Raw genomic sequence first — 24,138 nt, 5'->3', positions numbered from 1 at the left:
AAAAGTTATTTTTCCACACTATGCACAAAAACACTCATTCTGGAATTGCTATGAATATGATTGTGGAGAAGCTGTCAGTAAGACACTGTGCCTCAATGAGTCATATAGAAATGAGATTTTATAAATGTAGTGAATGTCAAAGATCTTTTAACCATATGTCACAACTCCTTCTACACTGAGAAGTAACAAAGGAGAGAAACTCTGGATGCAGTGAATGCAGAAAATTTTTCTCACAGAAATCACAGTTCATGTTATACCAGAGAATTCACACAGGAGAGAAAATACATGAATGCGATGAGTGTCTGAAATCTTTTCTTCGGAAGACAGAACTTATTTTACATCAAAGAACTCACATAGGAGAGAGCCTTATGAGTGCAGAGAATGTCCAAAGGCTTTTAGTAGTAAGTCTCAGCTCACTCTACACCAGAGGTGTCACACAGGAGAGAAACCCTATGAATGCAGTGAGTGAGTGTGGGAAAGCCTTCCCCCACAAATCTACCCTGATTTTGCATCAGAGAACTCACACCGGAGAGAAACCGTATGAATGTAATGAATGTTGGAAAACCTTCATTAGTAAGCCACACCTCATTAAGTGTGAGAGAACTCATACAGGTGAGAGACCCTATGGATGTAAAGAATGTGGAAGAACTTTCTCTCTTAAGTTTAGTTTCACTTTACATCATAAAATGCGTACAGGAGAAAAGCCCAATGAATTCAGTCAGTGTCAAAAGCTTTCATCTGCAGGTCACAGCTCCTTGAAGACCAAAGAACTCACACTGGAGAAAAACCCTTTTCACGTAAAGAATGTCCAAAGACTTTCATCCAGAAGTCAGAGCTCACTTTACATCAGAGAATTCATACTGGGGAGAAACCTTGTAAATGCAGTCGAAGTCAGAAAGCTTTCGTGCGGCAGTCAGAATGCGTTTTACCTCAGAGAGTTCATACTGGGGCGGGGGGTAGCCTTTCCGATGTGGTGAATTGGAAAGCCTTCGGCACCAAATCACCACTCATTATATATCAGAGAACACACAGGGGAGAGAAACCCTATGGATGCAGTGGTTGTGGGAAAGTTTTCTCACAGAAGTCACAACTCCCGGTACATTAAAGAACCCATACAGGAGAAGAACCATATGAACACAGTGATTGTCAGAAAGCCTTTAGCCCAAAGTCCCCACTCATTATGCCCCGTACAGGAGAAAGGCCCTGTGTATGTAGTGAATATGGGAAAGCTTTCACCTGGAAACCTGGCCTGATCAAAGAACACATACAGGAGAGAGACCCTACAACGCGGTGAATGTGTGAAATCCTTTGGTGTCAAGGCACATAGTAGTCAGGTTCCATGCCTGGTGTCATAGAGTAGAGAAATCAGATGGAGAAGATGGATATGGTGGAGATGAAAAAGCATTTAAGGAGGCCATTCTAACATGAGATAGCAGGCGTATGGGAGACCGTTCTTATGGGGACTAAAAAGCTTCCAGTCAGATGTTTACTTTCATCGAGAATTAAATGAGAGAGAAATCTCGTGCTGTAGATAAATATGACAAAAATCTTCAGTAATAACCTGCAGTGCAATCATTCGTCAGAAGGCATACATGAGAGAAACTGAATTTAGCAAATGTGCAGAAGTTTTCACACAGAAACCCATGGGGGAAAGAAACTGTACACAGGGGAGGAATGTTGCAATATTTTCATTGAGAAACCAAATTTCAGATGCATCGGAGAGTTTACGCCAGAGTGAATCATAGAAGAGTAATGAATGTGAGAAAAATCTTTTATTGAAAGTCAGAAGCATGTGATATTAGAGAATTTACACTAAGGAATAACTCTGATGGCCATAAAATACTTGAAAACCTTTTCTTTTTTGAAAACCTTTTCTGATTATGAAAACCTTTTCTGATTATGAAAAAAAAATGTCCACAGATAATACACGTAAGAATGCAAACCTGTGGGGGCACCTGGGTGGCCAGTCGCTTAAGTACCCTACTCGTGATTTCTGCTCGGGTCATGATCTCAGGGTCATGAGGTCAAGCCCTGCCTTGGGCTCCATGCTCAGTGGGGAGTCTGCTTGGGATTCTCTCTCCCTCTCCCCCTCCCCCCCTTCTCTCTTTCTAAACTAAATTAATTTTTTAAAAAGGGGGTGCCTGAGTGGTTCAGTTAGTTGAGCATCATACTTGGTTTTGGCTCAGGTCATGATCTCAGGGTTGTGAGATGGAGTCCCATGTCAGGTTCCATGTGAGGTGGGGAGTCTGCTTGAGATTCTTTCCCTCTGCCCCTCCCCCCATTCATGCTCTTTCTCTCTCTCTCAAATAAATCTTTAAAAAAAAAAAAGTGGGGCATCTGGGTGGCTTAGTCAGTTAAGCATCTGCCTTTGGCTCAGGTCATGATCCCAGGGTCCAGGGACGAGCCCTGCCTGCATCAGGTTTCCTGCTCAGCAGGAGTCTGCTTCTTCCTCTCTCTCTGCCCCTCCCCCTGACCCGTGCGCTTGCTTGTGCACTTGCTCATGCGCTCTCTCTCTCTTTCTCAAATAAATATTTAAAAAAATAAAAATTAAAAAAGTTTTTAAAAGCATGGGGATGACTACACCATGAAATGCAGCTCTAATTGTGTATAAGAACTTATATTTAGGAAAAATTAAGCCAGGTCAATAATTTGGGATCATTTCCTCTAGAAGTAATTTTATAAAGTAAGTCATGTTCTTGCTGTGAATACCATGTTATATCATGAATACCCTGATAAAGAAAATATTTCAAAAGGCTTTCGGTATGAAGAAGACATCAGTGTTCACTGTGGAGTATGAGCCTTTTTAAGTAAGTGTATAAATGGAACATTCAGAATAAGAGAAGTTACCAACAATTTCTGTTATATATCTAGGTGTTTATTTCCTGATAATATCATGGAACATGCTTTTTGAGCTTTGAAAATTGTGACTTTTTGAGCTATATGTGTTAAGTATATTTATAGGTAAGAGGTGAATATATGTTTTGTAACTATATTTTGAACTGATTTCAAAATTACAGAAAAGTTGCAAGAAGAGATATAAAAAACTTAAAAAAAATTTTTTTTAGAGAGAGAGTGCGCAAGCGATTGGGGAGAGGGGCAAGAGGGAGAGGGAGAGAAAATCCTAAGCAGGTTCCATGCCCAGTGCAGAGCCCGAAATGGGGCTTGGGGCTCGGTCTTACAGCCCTAAGATCATGACCTGAGCCAAAATCAAGAGTCAGATGCTTCACCGACGGAGCCACCCAGGGACCCCATACAGTGCTTTTCATCCAGATTACCCAGGTGGTAACGTTTTACTGCATTTGCTTTATTATATTCTCTCTCTGCATGTATACACACATACATATTATTTTGTTTTTCTGAGCCATTTGAGAGAGAGTTTCAGATAGATGCCTCTTCGGTATGTAAATACTAAGAACAAGGACATTCTCCAGTATAATCACAGTGTAACTATTAAAATCAGGAACATTGATTCAGTACTATTATCTAATTTACATCTGGCTGGCTCAGTTGGTAGATCGTGCAACTCGATCTTGAGGTCATGAGTTTAAGCCTTACATCGGGTGTAGAGATTACTAAAAAATAAATAAACTTAAAGTTACTTGGGACAGTTTTAAAAATTACATTGGAGTGGTTATGAATAATAAAATCAGATTAGTTATTTTCTGTTTGTATTCTGTCTTAGAATTTTTGTACCTATCCTTGTTGATGTTATTTTTTTATATGCAAAACATTAGCATGGCTCCAGAAGTCAAAACTATACCCAAAGGTATACTCAGCAAAGTAATTTATATGATTTTTAGTACATAGACTTCCCATAAGAAATTCCAACATTTGTATTTTGCATCACAACAGTGCGGTATCCTTATAACTGGAGTAGTATATGGATCACTATACTCTCTGCAACCTATTTTTTTGGATGAGGATGAATGAGGGTATAGAGGGAAATATATGACTCTTTCCCAATATTTCTGAAAGGGTTCAAATTCCTATTTACTTACGCTTATTCATGACTGTGAAATAAGAATAAGGATAGTTTGGAGCACCTAGCTGGCTCAGTCAGTAAAGTGTGTGACTCTTGATCTTGGGGTCATGAGTTTAAGCCCCACATTGAGCACAGAACTTACTTAAAAAAGAGAAAAGAGAAAAAAAAGAATAAGGGTAGTTCCTTTTACAAAAGAGAGAGAGCGCTAATTATTTTATGTTTTACATATGCTGAGGCAAAAACCACATGTTCATCAATGGGACACTATACCACAGGGAAAAGAAATGAGCTGGAGCTATGTTTATCAGTATGATTGAATCTCACAAGCATAATGTTGGTTGAAAAGTCTGGTCACAGAATACAGTGTAAAAATTAAATGGTATAAAAAGGAGCATCTGGCTGGCTCAGTAGGAAGAGCATGCACATGCAACTCTTGATCTTGGGGTCGTGAGTTCAAGCTCCACCTTGGGCAAGTAGAGATTACTTGAAAAAATAAATAAATAAATGGTATAATCAAATAAATTTCTTAGCGATACATATATAGTAAAACTATAAAGAATAGTAGGGGAATACTAAACAAAATTTTAGGATATTAGTTACTTGTTGGTGTGAAAGGGGAATTTGGTCAGAGAAGGCAAAGAAAAGGCTTTCCCAGCGTCAATAATATTCTCTCTCTGAAGCCTAGTGGTGGATGGGAGTCTTCACTTATTTTGTTTTCTATCTTACATACATACAATATGTATGAAATATTACAATTTCAGGAAGTACTATAATATGTGAATAAACATCAGCATCACTTTCCTTTGTTCTGGCTGTGATACCTAATTGAGAAAAAGTGTCTAACCCAGGTACTTGGTAATCATTACCTACTATATTTGAACAATAAGATTGCATAGTGTCTTTCCATTGTTTTTATCTTTGTAGGAATTTCATGAAGTTTCTGACAATAAAGTCAGAACATCCTTATATTAGCCAAATATTTCAGAGAATTGCATACTGAGATTTTGGAACAGTAAGAAATAATTTGGCTTCATTTTTGCCTCACTGCGAATTTCCACACGACAAATCATTAGAAACCAGGCTTTTGTTTTAAAGCAGTAGGTACGGCGGGGCGGGGGGGGGCTGGGTGGTTCAGTCAGTTAAGCGTCTGCCTTAGGCTCAGGTCATGATCCCAGGGTTCTGGGATCAAGTCTTGTCTTCCTCTGATTTATTTCACTTAGCATAATCCCCTCAAGGTCCATCCATGTTGTCACAAATGGCAAGATTTCCTAATTTTTTATGGCTAAATAACAGAATACATAGTTTGCTCATCTGTAGTTTTAACTACTTCCCTGGCTGGTTCTCTTGTGGCCACAGTGGAGCTCAACATGGAAATACCACCATAGACAGTGTTTGGGGGAGGTGAGGCTGAGAATATGAGGACAAACAGACAGTGTAAAACATTTATAACCTATTTTCTTCAGTCTAGTGACAGTGAGGGGTGAGGTGAAGGCCAGTCTTCGGAATATACGTTCGGATAGATGAGGATATCCTGGATTTCCTGGAAGATTGTTGGTTCAGGGAGCCCCAGAAAATTTACTCCAGAGCCTCTCCCAGTGGGGATGAAGAAGTGAGATTCAGCAAAACTTCCGCTTCCTTTATTGTGTCTTAACTGCAAGCAACCACTAGGTGGGAGTTATGTTCTAACTTGGGGTTTTCATTAGCTCTTGAACAAATAAAGTAACACAAGGAGCATCAACCCAGGTCAAACCTGAGTTGTTTTGCTTTTGCTGGCCTTTGATCCCCCAGATTTCTCTCTTCTAATCCTAAAAAAATCCTAAAATCCTAATCCTAAAATCCTGTTCTAGGTAACGTAGCTCTGATATGAATAGGATGCTCCACTTCAGGCTGCCTGGGTTCCCGAAGCCAAGAGGCTTCTTTAGTGTAAACGGGAATGGACACGAGAGGAATTGATTTTTTTTTTAAATAACCTTATTGGGGCGCCTGGGTGGCTCAGCTGGTTAAGCGTCTGCCTTCGGCTCAGGTCATGATCCCAGGGTCCTGGGATCGAGTCCCACGTCGGGCTCCCTGCTCATTAGAGAGCCTGCTTCTCCCTTCCCCTCTGCCTGCCTCTCTGCTTACTTGTGCTCTCTATCGCTCTGTCAAATAGATAAATAAAATCTTAAAAATAAAAATAACCTTATTGTGAAGGATACCAAAGGTGCAGAAAAGTGAATAAAACACATGTACAATTTGTCCCATTCTTATAAAACAAACACCTATGTGCCTCCCACATAAGTCAAGATATAGAAACTTAAAGAACCCCAAAAGCGTGCCAGCCAACCTTGTATACTTTTCAGATCAAACTTGTTCTCTCCTCCTAGCTATGATCACCTTCTTGGCTTTTATGTAATAAACCCCTTGCTTTTTATTATTATTATTTTTCAAGATTGTATCTGAGAGAGAGACAGAGCACAGGTGGGTGGAGGGACAGAGGGAGAGGAACAAGCAAACTCCCCGAGCCCGTTGTGGGGCCCAATTTCAGGACCCCAAGATCACGACCGGAGCCAGAGTCAGACACTTAACCAACTGAGCCATACAGACACCCAAATCCCTTGCCTTTCAAAATCAAACCTAAGTAGTATAGTTTAACTACCTTTTGGAAAGCTGTACGTAAATGGAATATAACAAATCTATTCTGATGTATGTGATTTTTTTCACTTAACATGATGATCTTAAGATTGATCCATGTCATGCAGGCTGCTTCAACCATCTTTATTGTGTAGTAATTCATTTTAGGATTAGACTGCAATTGTTTACCCTACTGAAGATGGACATTTGGTTTGTTTCCAGTTTGGGGCTCTTATGAAATATGTAAGCATTTTATAATCTTGGGCACGCTCTATTGTCCAACTGTTTTTCCCTCATCATCTATGTGTCCTAGCGTTCACAGGCACATGTTTGTTGGCAGGGCATATATCTAGGAATGGATTTGTTGGGTCATAGAGTGATTTTTTAAAAGACTTTAAAATGCAAAACGGAAACATCTACATGAGTAAAAAGCTTCAAAAATTGAAAACATTTTGTTGATCTCTCACTGATTGCCTTTCCTTCCTTTTTTCCCCTGGGGAATATTTCTAATCAAATATATGTCATGGGGCACCTGGGTGGCTCAGTCGGTTAAGTGTCTGCCTTTGGCTCAGGTCATGGTCTGGGAGGCCTGGAGTCTCCGTGCTCAGCAGGGAGTCTGCTTCTCCCTCTCCCTCTGCTCCTCCCCCTGCTTGTGCTCTCTCTCACTGTCTCTCAAATAAATAAAATCTTTAAAAAAATCATATGTCATTTCCCCCTTAAATACTTTAGTATGTATCTGTAACCTAAGGATTTTTAAAAACTGTAGCCACCATACCATTATAATTGACAGTAATTTTTTAGTATTAGGGTTCTCCAAAGAAACAGAACCAATAGGTTGTGTGGGTGTGGGTGTATGATTTATTGTGAGGTATCAGCTGTCATGATTGTGGAGGCTGAGAATTTGGAGTTGGAAAGGGTGGGGAAGATGCCTTTCTGATTAATTAGTAATTCTGTCACTGTTCCTGAGAACTTCTCCTTTTAGAAGAGTAGAATATTGACAGCTTAACTCGCCCACGTCTGCGACTTCAAGACCAAAGCTGTCCTAGAGGGCCTTGAACAAGTTACTGGGGCAGCGACCTTTCTGTCAAGATGTATTTTGGTAACTGAACTGCTCACATTGCCCTCCTAATAGCTGCCTCCCCAGCCCCATAAGAAGACCATTTGTTCTTGGGTGTGGACTATAAAGATATATCTGTGTTTCCAAGATCTGGTACTAGTTCTTATTCTGTTTTCTTTTAAAGAGAGCATTTATATAACTGCTAATCATCAGAGGAATCTGATTGCACATCACAGTTACCAGAGAGCTTTGGGAATAAATATGGATTCCTGCATTCTGCACCAGACTTTGTTAATCGGAGATGGCTTGATGCTGCAGTGACCTGACCCATATTTTAAAAAAAAATACCTCCCGAGGTGATTTTGACGAACAGCATCAGTGGTAGGTTCACATTTGGGAAATAGTTACCTAGATGGTATTTGGAGCTGAGAGAGCCATGAGATGGGAATGTGAGGAAAAAACACAGTTGCTCAATCTTCAGTGTCCCAAGATTATGAGACATTCACACAGGTTCTCTTTTTATCTACCAGCAAGTTTATCTAGTATCTTAGGGTGGGATGGGGTACAGGAGAGATCCCCAGTCTCTTATCTCTGGAATGTACATTCTGGAATGAGGAGACTTCCTCCGTTAGAAAACAGATTTCCTTGCACTTAGACATTCACACTAGTGGGGGCACCTGGGTGGCTCAGTTGATGGAGGGCTGATTCTTGATTTCGGCTCAGGTCATGATGTCAGGGTTGTGAGATTGAGCACTGTGTCGGGCTCTGCACTGGGCGTGGAGCTTGCTTAAGATTCTCTCAATCCCTCTCCACCTGCCCACCCCCCCAAAAAAAATTCACTCTGGGGAAACTTGTGGAGGAGAGAATCTGGTTCTTCTAGAGGATCACTCCCAGTTGCTCCCAGTGAGGTTGTACAGCTCAGGAGGCTGGTCAGACTCCCATTTCCTTGCTTTGTGTTCTGGCAGCCACAGGGTGGAGCTCGATTTCTAAGTTTGTTTTCTTTAGCACTTGAGACCAGTAAGAACACCAAAGCCAGCCGTACCGGATTGTTTACTGCTCCTTTCTTTTGACCCCTCAGCTCTCCCTGTCCTGATAAATCCAACTGGCAAATTTAGAGAACTTCAGTGCCTCTATAAATGGGTTGCCCTGCTTGAGGCAGCCGAAATCCAGAAGCTGTGAAGCTTTCCTGGTATGAAGGAAAAGGAGCCTGAATTTCACTGAACTATTAAAAAAAAAAAAAAGTGGGATATAACAAACCTAAGGGCAAAAATGAATAAAAGGTAAACATGAAGATTTGGGACGCCTGGGTGGCTCAGTCAGTTAAGCATCCGCCTGGGGTCATGATCTCAGGGTGTTGAGATCAAGCCCCAGGTTGGGCTCCACCCTCAGTGGAGAGTCAGCTTGAGATTCTTATCCCTCTCCCTCTCACCTTTCTTTCCCTCTCTCTCTCTCAAGTAAAATGAATCTTTTTTTTTTTTTTTTTAGGTTTTATTTACCTATTTGACACAGAGACCGCTAGAGAGGGAACACAAGCAGGGGGAGTGGCAGAGGGAGAAGCAGGTTTCCCGCGGAGTAGGGAGCCCGAAGCAGGGCTCGATCCCCGACCCTGGGATGATGACCTGAGCCGAAGGCAGACGCTTAACAACTGAGCCATCCAGGCGCCCTGAATCTTTTTTTTTTTTTAATGAAGATTCATGTATTTGTGTAAAACAAATACCCATGTACCAGCAGCAAGTGAAGACGTAGATCATGATCAGCATTCCAGAAGCCATCAGCCGCAACATACTTTTTTCTGATCATTTTTCCTCCCTCCTTCCAACTGTAACCACTGTCTTGATTATAGCAGTCAATTCATCACTTTCCTTCATAATTTTACTACATAGTTATATATCTCCAACTGTCAGTTAAGCGTGTGCCTTCAGCTCAGGTCATGATCCCAGAGTCCTGGGATCAAGCCCACATCGGGGTCCCTGCTCAGCAGGGAGTCTGCTGCTCCCTCTCCTGCTCCCCCTGCTTGTGCTCTTTCTCTCTCTGTTCAACAAATAAATAAAATCTTTTAAAACAATAAAATAAAACAAACGATTTAGCCAAAAGGCCAGAGAAATGTTTAGAAACAATTTAAATAGCCATTAATAAGTAACTGATTAAATGTTTTGTTAGGTCAATCCAGTGGAATACTATGCAAGCTTTAAAAAGAAGGAAGAAACTCTTTACATGCTGATATACCTGGCATGTTATTGCTAAGAATTGCTAGAAGTTCACCTAGCTGAAAGGATGGCTGAGGAAAGTATTAATTTAGTTAGATGAATATCCACCTACTCTTGTAATGGACGGGGATGAATATTGGGTAGGAAGCTGGCAGTCTCTACCACATCCTACCTCTTTGCCCCCTCAACACCCGTGTGTACTCTTCCAAACAAAGTAATCCCATCCTTCCCAAGAGTGATAGCCCCAGTGTTTTATTTTGGAGTTTTAGCTTCAGTGAGGTTTATAAGTGTTTCTTTGTGATAAGCATTCCATAAACTTAAAAGAATCCTCAGCTTCCAGAGACCCAATACATAATGGTGCAGTAGGAACTGGGCATATGCAATGAAGACTTCCAATGAAGAACAGAAAAGTAGAGAGGATATAGCAGGCACTGTTCTGTTACAAATAACCAAGGCCAGTGAGCAGGAATCATAAGAATTCCCAGCCCTGACAGTGAAGCAAGTTTCTTAATTAGCCAGTTTGGAAGCACTGGTTCTATTGAGAAGGTGTACACCATCCTTTGTGGCTCCTGGCTTTGCACTCTTGCGTTTCTTCCTTGTGCCTCATTTTCTATGACCACACCTCAGTTGGACATTTCTTGGGAACTAAAAAGCATTTCTAGGAGTCAAAAATGCAAATGAAATGGGTACACTGCTGTGCAGTGGAGATGCAAAACTTTAGGGGTGACATGAGGGAAGTGGAGAAGGAGGATGACAGTAAAGCAGCAGAATGAGTGAGGGACTTCTGATAATAAGACGACCTAATATTTAGTTTGAGTTCTTTCTTTTGCCAGTGCATCAGGGAAGTATGTTACGCAGTTACAGATAATTTGTGAGTGATATTTGCAGAAAGGAAAAAAAAAAAAGCTGAGTACTGTTGTGGACTGACGGACTTCAAAACAAAAGCACCAGGCAACAGTTAGCCAGAGTGCTTTACTTGAAGCAGAAACTCAAAACCAGAGGTGTTCATAAAAATGTAAACCACATGGGAATTTGTAAATATTGTAAATTGCAGTGAGAATCTACTGGGCACTCCCAGTTCGTGAAATGAGGGTGAGAGATCATTTTTGCTAGACATTAAAGGTTCTTACTTGACACCTGGATGACATTATTGTTTACTGATTCATTAATTCAATATTTATTGAGTGTTTGTCTATCACACATTAGGCACTATTTTATACATAGGGTATGGGGATCCATCAGTGAACAATATGGGCCAAAATCCCTGCCTTCAGATAGTTTACATTCTCATTATGTGAAGGAAACCATACCAAGTACTACACACAGTTATCATACTGTTTCATGCCAATAAATCTGACAGTTTGGATGAAATGCTAAATTCCTTGAGAGCCAGAGTTTACCAAAATTGACAGAAGAGGAAATAGAAAATCTGAATAGTCCCACAACTATCAAAGAAATTGAACTCATTACTAAAAGCCTTCCCAGAAAGAAAACCCAAAGCCAACTGTCTTCACTGGTGAAATTCTAAACATTTATGAAAGAAAAGAATCAGAGGAATCACTTCCCAAGTCTGTTTATGGGGCCATCACAGTTTGATGTAAAAGCTAACAAGGACACTAGAGGAAAGGAAAGTAATAGACCCATCTTTACATACACATAAATGCAGAAGTTCTAAACAAATCTAGCGAGATAAATTATAAATAGACAAAATACATCATGACCAAATGTGGTTTATTCTGGGACTGCAAGGGTAGTTTAACATGCAGAAATTAATCAGTGTAATGTATGATGATACAAACGAAAGGATAAAACTATATGATCATCTTAATATATGCATATAATGCAAGTCATACAATCCAATAGCCATTCATGATTTTAAAAAGAAAACTCTTAGTAAACTATGAACACAAAGAAATTTCTGTAATCTGATTAAAAATAGCTTTAAAGAAACCCTAAGCAAAATTTTAATGGTAAAATAACTAGTTTTTCCCCTTACTATACTCTCTCACCTAAACTTTACAAATTCCCCATCACTTTCTCTTCTCCCTTGTACTCTTTGACAACCTCCACTTTATCCCAGGGTAGAGGCTGAGGTCCAAAATCAAAATGACACCTTATGTCACTTTTTTCCCCCACAAGTCAGGGGACACCAAAGTATTTTTCCTGATGACCCAAGGTAAGATGAAGCTGGAAATGGGAGCAGGGTTGAGAGCATGCAGAGTTCGAAAATGTCCCACAGCCCCCTCACATTGCCCGTAACTCTGCTTCTGCAGATGGTAAAGCAGATTTGGCTGATGTGTCAATGGTCTGGGTTACATCCTCACTAAGGGCCCTCTCCAGACTGGCAGGCAGGGAGTGGATCAGTCTCTCTCGGAAGTCTTGGCCCACAAAGACATAGAGCATTGGGTTGAGGCAGCTGTTGAAAAAGGCCAGGGAGCTCGTTGGATTAATAAAGACAAGAAGGATTTTGTACTTATGCTCCAACAATATCTCTCTGAGCCAGACTGTGCTTAAAAGGGCAATCAGCTGAAAGGGGAACCAACAGAGAAAGAAGGAAGCCACAACAGCAGTAAGGACCCGTAAGGGACGGCTGGACTTAATCATGCCTTTTTTGTGTATCTTGGCAGCAATGAGCCCATAGCAGATAGCAATGATGGACATCGGCATGCTGAAGCCAATGATAAACCGGATGATCCCTCTGGCCGTCAGCATGGTGATGGCCACCTTCATCGTCTCTTCAGTACTGTTGCCCCAGGATGCAAAGTTGAAAGTACATCGTATATTCCCTGTTCCATCATTTACTGTAGTCAAGAAGATGAAAACTGGCAAAGTAAGCATTAGGGCAAGAATCCAGGGTCCGATAATCACTTTTGTAGCCAGACTTACAGTACGGTGGTTCTGGACCCAGACTGGATGCAGGACACAAATACAGCGGTCCAGGGCAATGCAAGCAATGAGGAAGACACTCCCAAACAGGTTTATGTCCACCACAATGTGAACTGCCTTGCATAGGAACCAACCAAAAGGCCACTGTTCTCTCATGGCCTTTGAGACAATGAGGAATGGTAGGGTGGCAGTGAAGGAGAAGTCGGCTATGGCGAGGTTCAGGTAACAGATGGTGGTGACTGTGCGTGGCATCCGGAATCCAGCCACCCAGATCACAAGCCCATTGCCCAGGATGCCAAGGACAAAGGTGATGCCAAGCACCACCAATGATAGGATCCACAGAACCGTGTAGCCCGCAGACTCATGGAGCATCTCTTCGGGTCCATCCATTGGGATGGAGATGTTGCTTTCCATCTTGCCCACACCTGAAACATTTCAACAATTGCCATGTCTCATCTGTGGAACCATCTTACAGCATCCCTATTCATGGCCAACATCAACCTCCACTAAGCTCCCACTCCAACCAGGACACCCGACTCTCCTGAAACTTGTGGCCAGTCATACTAAAAATTGGCACTCCCTTGGCTGTTACTTTGGGAGAGGATAGTTCTCCATATTCCCATAGTTATTCAGATGTATTCCACCTATCAGGCTGATTGCATAGTCAAGAGGATTTCAAGAATCCTGTTCACTAGCAGAAAACTACACTGAGGGTGTAGAGATAAGAAAAAAATGATAAATTATGGCCTAGTGAGGGGAAAACACTAGATTCAGAGTCAGTAGGTCCTCCTCTCACCCATGATTCACTGCACAGATGCTGGCAAGCTCGGCAAGCTCTTGCAGCCCCAAGTTCTCCCAGACTCCCAGCTCCCACTACGAGAACCCTTTGCTGGCTGTTTGCTTAGTATTGAGGTTAAAGTTTTAGGATTTGGTTTCAGTTCATAATTGAGGACCTTGAACAGTTACTGGTAATATGTAGTAATATTGTTACATCATGTGGATTCTGTGCTAGAGGAAGTCAGCAAAGGGGGCCCCATCTCTACTTTCAACCTTCTGTTTTTCATTGCTTGATATGGAGCTCTTCTCTGGGATGTGAAGAATTTTTACCCATGGCATAGCATTAGTGTTCTGTGGGATAAAGAATATGAGAGTAATAAAATTTGTTAGTAGTATCTGTTGGGTTCTTATCTGAGACCATGCACGGTGTTAATTGCTATTGGGGATCCAGTTTGATCTACATAAGAATGCTATAATGCTCATTATTTCTGGTTTTCATAAGAATAAACTGATGTTCAGAGCAATTATAGAAACTGCCCAAAGTCACTTCAGTAGTAAGTAGTAGAGGAAGGCCTTTGACCCAGGTTAATCTGGCTTTCTCTGTTACTAACTGTGACAGACATTGCTGGTTGCCCCCAACATCCATTTCCCTAGTCTCTCCTGCCCAAACCTCAGTTTTGTTTAGTTACTCATCCTTCAGGGAAGGTGTTCCTCTCAGTCTCTGGAGGCAAATTCTGATTAGTTTCAGCAGTAATTGGAATCCCCTTTGCTTTGCAAGGACTTGCTTTAACAGTGGGCACATGACTAAATCCTGGACAATAACACTGCTGGAAGATAACCGGGGGGGGGGGGGGGGGGAGGAGCTTCTGGGATAGATTTCCTTGCTTTTAAGAATTAAGAATCCCCGGGCGGGGGGGGGGGGGGAGGGCGAGCTGGGTCCGCCTGGGCCGCCCCCAAGGAATGATCTGGGCGGCAGCGGGCGGCCCCAGCTAGCTGCCGCGAGCCACTTCTGTGGGTACCAGGAAGAGCTAAGGTTGCCAGTCTCGAGTCGTCCCCCTCTCCGCCCCCCAGGAGGGGCGAGAGGGAGCCACGGCTGATGTCAGAAATACACTTTCGGGAAATGGCTTCTAAATCTTGGCTGAATTTTTTAATCTTCCTTTGTGGATCAGCAATTGGATTTGTTTTATGTTCTCAGCTCTTGAGTATTTTGTTGGGAGAACAGGGTGATACCCAGCCTAATATTCTTCATAATGATCCTCATGCTAGGCACTCAGATGATAATGGACAAAATCATCTAGAAGGACAGATGAACTTCAATGCAGATTCTAGCCAACATAAAGATGAGAACACAGACATCGCTGAAAACCTCTATCAAAAGGTTAAAATTCTTTGCTGGGTTATGACAGGGCCTCAAAATCTAGAGAAAAAGGCCAAACATGTCAAAGCTACATGGGCCCAGCGTTGTAATAAAGTGTTGTTTATGAGTTCAGAAGAAAATAAAGACTTCCCTGCTGTGGGATTAAAAACCAGAGAAGGCAGAGACCAACTATATACTGGAAAACAATTAAAGCTTTTCAGTATGTTCAGGATCATTATTTAGAAGATGCTGATTGGTTTATGAAAGCAGATGATGATACATATGTTATACTGGATAATTTGACATGGCTACTCAAAATACAACCCTGAAGAACCCATTTACTTTGGGAGAAGATTTAAGCCCGATGTAAAGCAGGGCTACGTGAGTGGAGGAGAGGGATATGTACTGAGCAAAGAAGCCTCGAAGAGATTTGTTGATGCATTTAAAACAGACAAATGTACACATAGTTCCTCCATCGAAGACTTAGCATTGGGCAAATGCATGGAAATTATAAATGTAGAAGCGGGAGATTCCAGAGATACCGTTGGAAAAGAAACTTTTCATCCATTTGTACCAGAACATCACTTAATCAAGGGTTATCTACCTAGAACCTTTTGGTATTGGAATTATAACTATTATCCTCCTGTAGAGGGTCCTGGTTGCTGTTCTGATCTTGCAGTTTCTTTTCACTATGTTGATCCTACAACTATGTATGAGTTAGAATACCTCGTTTATCATCTTCATCTATATGGTTATTTATACAGATATCAACCTGCCTTACCTGAGAATATACTGAAAGAAATAAGTCGAGCATACAAAAATGAAGACCCAAAAGTAAAATGAGAACTCTTGAAAGAAAAACATAAATGAAGAGGTAAAATGTCTAGCATTGCACTGAAGAACTTCTGCATTTCTGATACAGAACACTGGAATCCCAGTGAGAAATTCTTTCTAAATGAACATTCCATATTAGAAATCTTTCATATGAATGACTGTAAACTGAAGCTTTAAGTGAGCTGTGAAGTCTGTTAAAATGTGTTTTGATACAGTAATATATATATATATATATCTGAAAAACTTGTGTTTTTAAAATGTGGCCAGGCAGAGGATCTAGAAATTAGATTTTTGTTTTCTATTCTTGACCACATGTATTATTTTCACTGAGAGACTAGAACATTTAAATTTTCTAAAACTACACTGCACATATTAATAACACAGATGATGCTAAATAGATCTGCCTTAAAGAAAATTTTAGAAGGAAACAGTGTTGCTTAATGTTATTTATAAACTCAAGACATGAACAGTATGATATAAATGAACCAAACCCCCCCACACACACTCATACATGCAGGTTTTGTCTAATGAAAATTTCCTGTGACTGTAATTGTCAGTATTTCTTCCAGACAAGGTAAAATAAGAATGGCACTTACCCTAAAGTGCATTAATAAAACCACATTTTGAAATTAAAAAAAAAAAGAATTAAGAATTCCCCCTTTAAAAAAAGAAGAAAGAATAATCCCCCCACCAAAAGAAAAGAATAAGAATTCGAAAAAATGTAGTGTCTGCATCTGGACCAGATGTAACTACTGCATCCAAATTCAACCCAGAAGTCTATGTGACTCGTGCCACATTAACAGATTTTCTCGTATTGTGATCTGTTAGCTGTATCAGAAATATCCAGAGTGGCTGGGGTGGCCTGGCTGGCTCAGTCAGTGGAGCGTGCGACTCTTGATCTTAGGCTTGTGAGTTCAAGCCCCACGTTGGGTGTAGAGATTACTTAAAAATAAAATCTTAAAAAAAAAAATATCCAGGGAGGCTACTAATAATGCATATTCATGAACCCCACTCTGGAATCTCTGCATAAAAGCTAAGGTGGTCTTCTATGGCCTCAAAAATTTGAGGATCAATTTACTCTGGGCTATTCGGCCTCCTTAAGAGAAATTGCAGTTACCGAGCACCTGTTCACATTTAATACTCATAATAATATTGCAAGATGTTGGGGCGCCTGGGCGGTTCAGTCAGTTAAAGTGTCCAACTCTTGATTTGGCACAGGTCATAATCTCGGGGTCATGGCATGGAGCACCACATCAGGCTCTGTGCTCAGCAGGGAGTCTGCTTGCGATTCTTTCTCTCCCTCTTCTGCCTCTCCCCGCCCCTCTCTCTAAAATAAATAAATAGGGGCACCTGGGTGTTTCAGTCCCCTAAGTGTCTGAATCTTTTGGCTCAGATCATGATCTCAGGGTCATGAGATTGAGCCCCACGTCAGGCCCCATGCTCAGTGAGGAGTCTGCTTGAGATTCTCTCTCCTCTCCCTCTGCCCCTCCAGCTCGTGCTCTTTCTCTGTCTCTAAAATAAGTAAATCTTTAAGAAATAATAATAGGGTGAAGGAAGGGGGTAATTGGTTATGGGCATTAAGGAGGGCACTTGATGTAATGAGCACTGGATGTTATATGCAACGGACGAATCACTAAATTCTACCCCAAAACTAATAATATGCTACATGTTAGCTAACCTGAATTTTAATAAAATAAAAACAGTAATAATAATAATAATAATACTGCAAGGTGTCTGTTATTATCCTTTTATCAAAGGGAAACTGGCCCAGGGGTTTCAGTAGTTTGTTCAACATCATGCGCAGCTAGTCAGCAGAAGTGGCAAGTTTTGAAAACTGGATTTAACCAATTCCAGAGCCACTGCCTTTGCCAGTCTAAAATGCTGCTTTTTAAAGGGGTTCCCCAAGATTACCTGGATGTGATCTCCCTCCCTCCTGTCCTTCTTCCTGTCTTTACCAGTCACTTTCCCAGCGGACCTCTATGGCACGTTGCTTGATTTAGTGCAGTTTCTCAACCTTGGCACCATTGACATGTGGGGCTGGATAATTGTTAGTTTTGGAAGACTCTCCTGTACATTGTAGAATGTTTAGCAGCATCCCTACCCCTACCTACCAAATGCTAGTAGCAGCTCCACCACCAGTGGTGACATCCAAAAGTACCTACAGACATTGTCAAATGTCCCCTGGGTTGGGGGGGGGGCGGGTGGCGGGAAGCACTCCCAGTTGAGAGTCACTGTTACCAGTGTAAAAAGTGCTGGGCTCTGGAGGGAGGTCAGTCTGTATTCTACTCTTCATCTGACACCTGCCCAAGGAGTTCTTAGTGCCATCTCTTTGAGCTTCAGTTTGCTCCTCGGCAGAATGGAGGCAGTTTTATGGTGAAGACTGATTTTTCAGGTGAGGATTAATTGAGCGTAGACATGGAAGTGTTTGAGGCAGGACCAAGTGAGTCTTTAACAGATGGGACCTCTTGGTCTTCACCTGGCTCTATACTGTGTCCTGGGGCTCAGTCCTGGGCCATGCATTGTGGAAGCTCAAGTTCAAGTCAAGAACAGCACTCATAACAGTAGTAGCTAGTACTTAGGAACATTTCCCATATGCTAAGAGCTCCTTTAGCCCACAACCCTCACATATGAGCATTTGAAATTCCACCAGAATTGTCCCGTCAACTCTCTTCCGCCCACCATACTTCCTTGACAGAGTCAAGTTCTCTCTACCCACTCACTAAGCACCCTGTGAGGCACTCAGAAGATATGATGTGTTCAGTGATACATAGATCTTGGTTTAAAAATGCTGCAGCAACAAGGAAGGACAATTGTGCAATGATAGGAGGGTAAAGGCCGATGAGGCCAAATTGTACATTATGGGCCCACCCTAGCTGTAGTTTGGGAGACAGGACCTGTGAACCACACACGATAATACTGTGGATTATTAGGGCTCCTGTTCAGTGAGCCCCTCAAATGTGCCAGTCACTGTCCATTTTATAATCGCCAATTACAGCAACCTTCTCTGGGATAAGGAGAGGAAACCATAGCTCTGGCAGGGGAAGTGACTTGCCTGGCGAGTGTCACAACTACTATGGGGCACAGCTGAATTTATGCCCCCGATTTCCAGTGGCAGCTCAGTACTTCTGTGTTAGCTTACTCCACTTCTCTAGCATATTTGCACTTCCAAGTTTTGCTTTTTTTTTTTCCCCTCCAAGTTTTGAAATAACTGTTTCAGTTCTCCTTTTCTCCTCTCTGCTTTTACCCGGCTTCTCCCCGCCTCGTCCCCGCTCTCAGCTGATGTCTTCGCCTCCTACTGTAATGGGAAAATGCTAACCATTAGAACTTTCCAGCCTGCCCCGCCCCACACCTTCCAGTCTACTTGCACCTGTTGCCCTGAGTAAAGCATTCTCACTCCTGCCAGCAGCTCCCCTCCCGCGTTTGCTCTGGATCCCTCTCTACCTCGCCTTCCTGAGAACTTTCCTCCTGCATTATCCCTTTTCTCTTCTGCCAAAGACAAAAATCCAAGATTTTCTTTCTACTAAGGCCATTCTCACTATCACATAAATGTTATCGTATCTCCTCCCTTTAGAAAGAAACCATCCCGGGCGCCTGGCTGGCTCAGTGGGCAGAGCACATGACTCTTGGTCTCAGGGTCGTGAGTTCAAGCCCCACAATGGGTGTTGAGCTTACTTTGAATAAATAAATAAATAAAAAGAAACCATCCTTGGCCCACATTCCGTTCCAGCTTCAGCCCTATTTCTCTCAAGAGAATTCTTTCTGTGAAGAGGATTCACAGCCAAACTTTAGAAAGGAGTGTCTCCACTCCTCACCGCACATTTTCTCCTAAACATACTCCAGACTGACTTCGCTGCTCAGCACTCCACAGAGTGTGCTCTCCTCAGGGACACCTGTGGCCTTTTTGTTGCCGACTCCATTGGTCCCTTCTCAGTCCTCATCCTGATACCTCAGGGATGTAGCACCCATGTGACCCCCTTCCTCCTCCTCCTTTTTTTTTTTAAAGATTTTATTTATTTACTTGAGAGAGAGAATGAGAGAGAGAGAGAGAGAGCATGAGAAGGGGGATGGTCAGAGGGAGAAGCAGACTCCCCGCCGAACAGGGAGCCTGATGTGGGACTCGATCTCGGGACTCCAGGATCATGACCTGAACTGAAGGCAGTCGCTTAGATGTATCCACAGTACACTCTTGGTTGTTGTTATAGCTCAATTGGCCACCTCTTCTCAGTCCAATTTACTAGCTTTTTCTCCTCTAAATTTAACTTTTTTTATTTTTAAAGATTTTTTTTTTTTTAAGATTTTATTTTAGGGAGAGAGCGCTCTCATGCCCATGAGCAGGGGGAGGGGCAGAGGGAAAAGGAGAGAGAGAGAATCCCAAGCAGACTCCACATGAGCATGGAGTCCAATACGGGGCTCACAACCCTGAGATCATGACCTGAGCGAAAATCAAGAGTTGGATGCTCAACCGACTGAACCACCCAGGTGCCTCTGAAAGATTTTATTTTTAAGTAATCTCCACACCCAATGTGGGGCTCAAACTCAAAATCTCGAGATCAAGACTCACACATTCCACTGACTGAGCCAGCCAGGCACCCCCTCTAAGTTTAACTTCACATGTTAGGGTGTCTCTGGGTTTATTCCTGCTCCCTTGCATCCTCTATACATAGTCTTTCCATAGTATCATCCAGTCTCATGGCTTATAATACCACACTGATAACTTCTTTTTAAAAAAGTTTTATTTAGGGGCGCCTGGGTGGCTCAGATGGTTAAGCATCTGCCTTCGGCTCAGGTCATGATCCCGGGGTCCTGGGATCAAGTCCCACATCGGGCTCCTTGCTCAGCAGGGAGTCTGCTTCTCCCTCTCCCTCTGCCTCACCCTCTGCTTGTTCTCTCTCTGTCTCTCTCGCAAATGAATAAATAAAATCTTTAAAAAATAAGTAAATAAATAAAAGGTTTTATTTAGGGGCGCCTGGGTGGCTCAGTCGTTCAGCGTCTGCCTTCGTCTCAGGTCATGGTCCCAGGGTCCTGGGATCGAGCCCCACATCGGGCTCCCTGCTCCGCGGGAAGCCTGCTTCTCCCTCTCCCACTCCCCCTGCTTGTGTTCCCTCTCTCGCTGTGTCTCTCTCTGTCAAATAAATAAAATATTCTTTTAAAAAAAAGTTTTATTTATTTAAGTCATCTCTACACACAACGTGGGGCTCAAACTCACAACCCTGAGGTCAAGAGTCACATGCTCCACCGACTGAGCCAGCCAGGTGCCCGGGTACCAATAGCCACCTGACTTCTTGAAATCTCCCTGTGGGAATCCCATAGGCATTCCAAACCTGGCATTACCCAAACCAAACTCTTAACTATCCCATCCCCCCAAATCTGCCTCTCTCCCAGTATTCCGTATCTATTTGAATTAAACACTCAGCTGTTAAATCTCCAAAACTAAAATGGATCCTTGATGTCTTTCCCAAGTCTATTGATTCTGTCTGCAAAGCAACTGAATCCACACCCAGAATCATTCCCATCCCCAGTGCCCTTGTCCATGGCCCCTCGTCTGGCTTGCATATTTGCCCTGACCTTGCAAATAGCTTGTTCCTGTTCCAAATGCCTCCCCCACCATTACCCCCCCAAAAATCCATCTTCAGACAATAGCCAACTGATCTTTTTTTTTTTAAGATTTTATTTATTTATTTGAGAGAGAGAGAAAGAAACAGCATGAGAGGGGAGACGGTCAGAGGGAGAAGCAGGCTCCCCGTTGAGCCGGGAGCCTGATGTGGGACTCGATCCCAGGACTCCGGGATCATGACCTGAGCCGAAGGCAGTTGCTTAACCAACTGAGCCACCCAGGTGCCCTGATCTTTTTTTTTTTTTTAAGATTTTATTTATTTATTTGACAGAGAGAGACGCAGCCAGAGAGGGAACACAAGCAGGGGGAGTGGGAGAGGGAGAAGCAGGCTTCCCGCGGAGCAGGGAGCCCAATGTGCGGCTAGCCAACTGATCTTTTAAAAACAGAGAGCATGACATTATTCTGCTCAGCATTCTTCAGTGGTTTCCATACTCCCGACTTCTAAACTCAAGCTTACCGAGCACTCTTGGATCTTCCCTGTCTATCCTTTGGTGACACAATTTCCAAAGTGTAGGAGAGTCCTCACACCAACAAACAATTCTTGGACACCAGCAGGTGTCCAAGAATTCAACTCAATTCTGACACTATCAGACTGCACAGCTTAAAGGTTCAGTCCTAAAAGATGCCCCCCTGCCCCTGGGGCAATTCAGACACCAGTTACAAGCCCAGGATACCTGTGCTTCTAACTGACTGTCTCTAAATCATAGATTCCCACAGCGTCTTCCTTAGATTCGATTAATCTGTCGCAGTGGCTCACAGAACCCAGAGAAATATTTTACCTGCTAGATCACCAGTTTATTATAAAAGGATATAACTCAGGAACAGCAGATGAAAGAGATGCATAGGGCCGGGTATGGGGAAAGTACTCAGAGCTTCCATGTCCTCTCCAGGTGTGCTGCTCTACCCGCATCTCCACATCTCCACGTGTTTTCACCAACTCAGAAGCTCCCTGAAGCCTGCCCTTTCGGGGTTTTATGGAGGCTTCATTACATAAGCATGATTGATTAACTCATTGGCCATTGTGGATTGATTCAGTTTCCACCACTTCTTCTCTCCCTGGAGGTCCGGGGGCTGAGACTGAAAGTTCCAACCCTCCAATCACATGGTTGGTCCCCCTGGTAACCAGCCACCCCATTAACTTAAGACACCTCAATTTCTCTCCTGACTTAGGAGATTCCAAGGGTTTTAGGAGCTTTGTGTCAGAAACAGGACAAAAACCACATATATATTTCTAATTATATATCACAACATCACACTCAATCATACTCCATACTTTCACTCTGATCTTGCACAATGCGCTCCAACCAAATGGAGTTCCTTCAATTCCTTGAACATGCCAAGCTCATCGCCATCTCAGGGCTTCTGCGTCCTCTGTTCCTTCTGCCTGCGGTGCTCTTTCAAGCTTCCCACATTTGGCTTTTACTGAATCTTCATTCTCAGCTTAGTAATTACACCTTCAGAGGCCCCACCTGGCCCACAATGCAGAGCAGCAACTCCAGGCACAGTTTATCCTACCAGATATTTTTATTTATTTATCCATTCTTTCATTTTGTAGTCTAAATATCCTCCACATTAGGAGCGCCTGGGTGGCTCAGTCAGTTAAGCATCTGCCTTCAGCTCAGGTTATGATCCCCAGGGTTCTGGGGTCAAGGCCCGAATTGGGCTCCCTGCTCAGGGGGGAGGCTACTTCTCCCTCTCTCTCTGCCCCCCCCTGCTCGTGCTCTCTCTCGTGCACATGCACTCTCAAATAAATTTTAAATAATTTTACATAAATGAATGAATAAACAAATAAATAAATATCCTCCACATTCGCATATATGCTAGAAGACTACCAAATTCTTTCGGTGCTAAAACTCTAGAGGAACGCTGTCCGGTAGCAACATACGTGCAAGCTACACGTGAGGCTTACCATTCTTTCTACAAAGTAAAAGAAATTGATTTTGATAACATAATAATTTTAAATAATATAATGTATGTAACCCAGCATATCAAAAAGAATACCATTGGAACATGTAACCAACATAAGAATTATCAATCAGCTATTTTACATTCTTTTTCCATGGTGAATCTTTGAATGTACTAAATGGATCTTAAACTTAAAGTACATCTTGGACCCGCGAGAGCTCAATAACCATATGTGGCAAGTGGATTCTATATTGGACACCCAGCTCTGAAGGTTTAGGAGGTATCTACTACCTAGCAGGTGTTCAAATAATAATTTTTGAAATTGTCAGGCCCCCAACTTACCACCAACTGAGATCTTTTTTCTGTTGCTAGCTCCCAGCTTCCTGCAGAGTGACTCAGGTTGGGCAGATATTTTATTGGGTAAGGTGGGGAGGGACGATGGAGCTGGAACCAATCAGGTGACAGAAACCCAGGGCTTTTTGCAATTTCCAGAAAGCACCCTGGATATGTCTATGTACTCTCCTTAGAGACTGAAGTCTGAATATTCCCCTCACCTCCAGCCTACTGTGGGAGACAGGAATTCAGCCCTCTAAATGTCAAGGGTCAAGGGGCGTGGGTGTCCAGGCCCTTTCTCCTTCAGAGATTCAGGAAAATGAAGGAAATAATTACGGAGGTGAGAAGAACTCAAGACAAGCAATACAAAGCGGGAGATGGTGGTTAAGCAAAAACTTGTTTCTTTCCTCACATAACAGTTCTGACACCAAGTGTGTAGTAAAGGGCTGGATCCCACAAGACTGCCCCATTTCAGATGCTACTTGCAAGTCCCAGGTTGTCACCTATACCTGACTGACCAGCTATAAATCAGGGGTCTCTGCAAACCCCTCCTCAGGTTCGGTAATTTGCTAGAGT

General features: G+C 42.5%; 2 protein-coding genes and 1 pseudogene across 5 annotated transcripts in view; 2 read left to right on the top strand and 1 right to left on the bottom strand.

Annotated features, from left to right (window-relative positions):
* Positions 1-24,138, top strand: part of LOC118356455 (zinc finger protein 713-like) — a 50,972-nt gene that overhangs the window by 10,894 nt on the left and 15,940 nt on the right. The gene's annotated exons all lie outside the window — the stretch shown is intronic.
* LOC113935842 (N-formyl peptide receptor 2) lies at positions 11,091-23,613 on the bottom strand. Of its 4 annotated transcripts, none has more exons than XM_027618426.2 (3): positions 23,572-23,613; positions 13,696-13,870; positions 11,091-13,167 (listed from the first exon to the last, which is right to left on the bottom strand). In XM_027618426.2, exon 3 carries the CDS (start codon positions 13,154-13,156, stop codon positions 12,101-12,103), a length of 1,056 nt encoding a protein of 351 aa, XP_027474227.1. In that variant the 5' UTR covers positions 13,157-13,167; positions 13,696-13,870; positions 23,572-23,613; the 3' UTR covers positions 11,091-12,100. The 4 variants fall into 4 exon arrangements, with proteins under 4 accessions (XP_027474227.1, XP_027474228.1, XP_027474229.1 ...); XM_027618427.2 differs by having other exon boundaries at positions 13,734-13,870; XM_027618428.2 differs by having other exon boundaries at positions 13,793-13,870; positions 23,572-23,608.
* LOC113936317 lies at positions 14,551-16,898 on the top strand (annotated as a pseudogene).

Source organism: Zalophus californianus, chromosome 17 (genome assembly GCF_009762305.2).
Source record: "Zalophus californianus isolate mZalCal1 chromosome 17, mZalCal1.pri.v2, whole genome shotgun sequence".
In the NCBI taxonomy this organism is placed as follows: Eukaryota; Metazoa; Chordata; class Mammalia; order Carnivora; family Otariidae; genus Zalophus; species Zalophus californianus.
Note: the sequence above shows the minus strand (reverse complement) of the source record. Positions and strands in the feature narration are given on the sequence as shown.